At 47.3% G+C, this 1262-nt stretch overlaps 1 protein-coding gene across 3 annotated transcripts in view; it reads right to left on the reverse strand.

Moving 5' to 3' along the window:
• LOC109482875 (conserved oligomeric Golgi complex subunit 8-like) overlaps positions 1-1262 on the reverse strand; it is a 25465-nt gene that overhangs the window by 8805 nt on the left and 15398 nt on the right. Inside the window, exons 7-8 of one of the 3 annotated variants that reach the window (XM_019785746.1) lie at positions 908-1116; positions 346-530 (exon numbers count right to left, since the gene is read on the reverse strand). The exons of the other annotated variants lie outside the window; for them this stretch is intronic. Coding sequence (XP_019641305.1) covers positions 346-530; positions 908-1116 — 394 coding nt within the window. The remainder of the gene's footprint in view (positions 1-345; positions 531-907; positions 1117-1262) is intronic. 3 annotated transcript variants of the gene reach the window in all.

The following is a 1262-nucleotide window of genomic DNA, read 5'->3' on the forward strand; positions in this document are numbered from 1 at the left end:
GGTCAATTTTTGGTAATTTTCCGGGGGGTACGTTTATTCCGGGGGTATGTTTATTTGATTTTGAAGATTTGTCCGGGGGGGTACGTTTATTCCGGGGGGTATGTTTATTCGGCAGATGAGAGTATCATTACCGCAGAAATTACTGTGAACAAATAATTTGCCGACTTTCTTTGTCCTGCCACCACCACAAATGTATACTTCTGCGTATTTTTCTCAGACTTTTTCCATCGCAAACATTAAGTGACATACAGTATTTGCAGTACATGATTCTGTGGTGGAAAGGTGACTGCAAAAACTACAAAAGCAAAACTTCCCAAAACATTTCATGTTTCCCAGGACTCTAACCTGTGGAAAGCCAGGATGACGTCCGCTGCCTTACACAGGGACGTCTGCAGGACTGTTGTCAGTTCAGGAACCACTCCGATGGGAGCACACAGGCGCAGCTCATTAAACCCCGTCAGGAGGCCGTTGCAGTAAGCAGCCAATGGGGGGAACTCTAACAGGCCCATAGGCAGTTGTACAACACCCGACTGGAACATACAATGGACATGCAGTTAGCAGATACACAGTGCCCTCCTGCTCACTCCTAAAACCCTAGCATACACTGTCAAATACATGTAAGATATCAACCTTGTAAACCAATTGCCAACAACAGCCAACCTTGCTGTCTCCAACAATGGTCTTGGAAAGTTGGGAGTGGTTGGAAGGCCTTGGTTATCTGGATTGTATGTAAGAATGGGGCTTTACTGATATGTGTTGGACTGTGAGATTTGTTGGCATGTGTGTTACTGATGTGTGTTGGCATGTGTGTTACTGATGTGTGTTGGCATGTGTGTTACTGATGTGTGTTGGCATGTGTGTTACTGATGTGTGTTACTGATGGGTGTTACTGATGTGTGTTACTGACCTGACTGATGGATGGCATGACTGTCCCAGACAGCAGCCCAGGGATGGACACCAGTGTGTAGGCCTCCATGTCCTGTTGGAACTTCCCTGTGGCCTCCTGCACTGTGCTGACAAAGTTCCTCATGGCCGCTTGTTGGAAGAGTGGGATGATCAGTGCCCTGAAGTCTGCTCCCACCCGGCTGAAGGACAGGCCAAAGTACATACACTGTCCTGCAGAACACATGAAACAGGCTGAAGGACAGGCCAAAGTACATACACTGTCCTGCAGAACACATGAAACAGGCTGAAGGACAGGCAAAGTACATACACGGTCCTGCAGAACACATGAAACAGGCTGAAGGACAGGCAAAGTACAT

Source organism: Branchiostoma belcheri, unplaced genomic scaffold (genome assembly GCF_001625305.1).
Source record: "Branchiostoma belcheri isolate BF01 breed outbred unplaced genomic scaffold, Haploidv18h27 scaffold61, whole genome shotgun sequence".
Taxonomy (NCBI): Eukaryota; Metazoa; Chordata; class Leptocardii; order Amphioxiformes; family Branchiostomatidae; genus Branchiostoma; species Branchiostoma belcheri.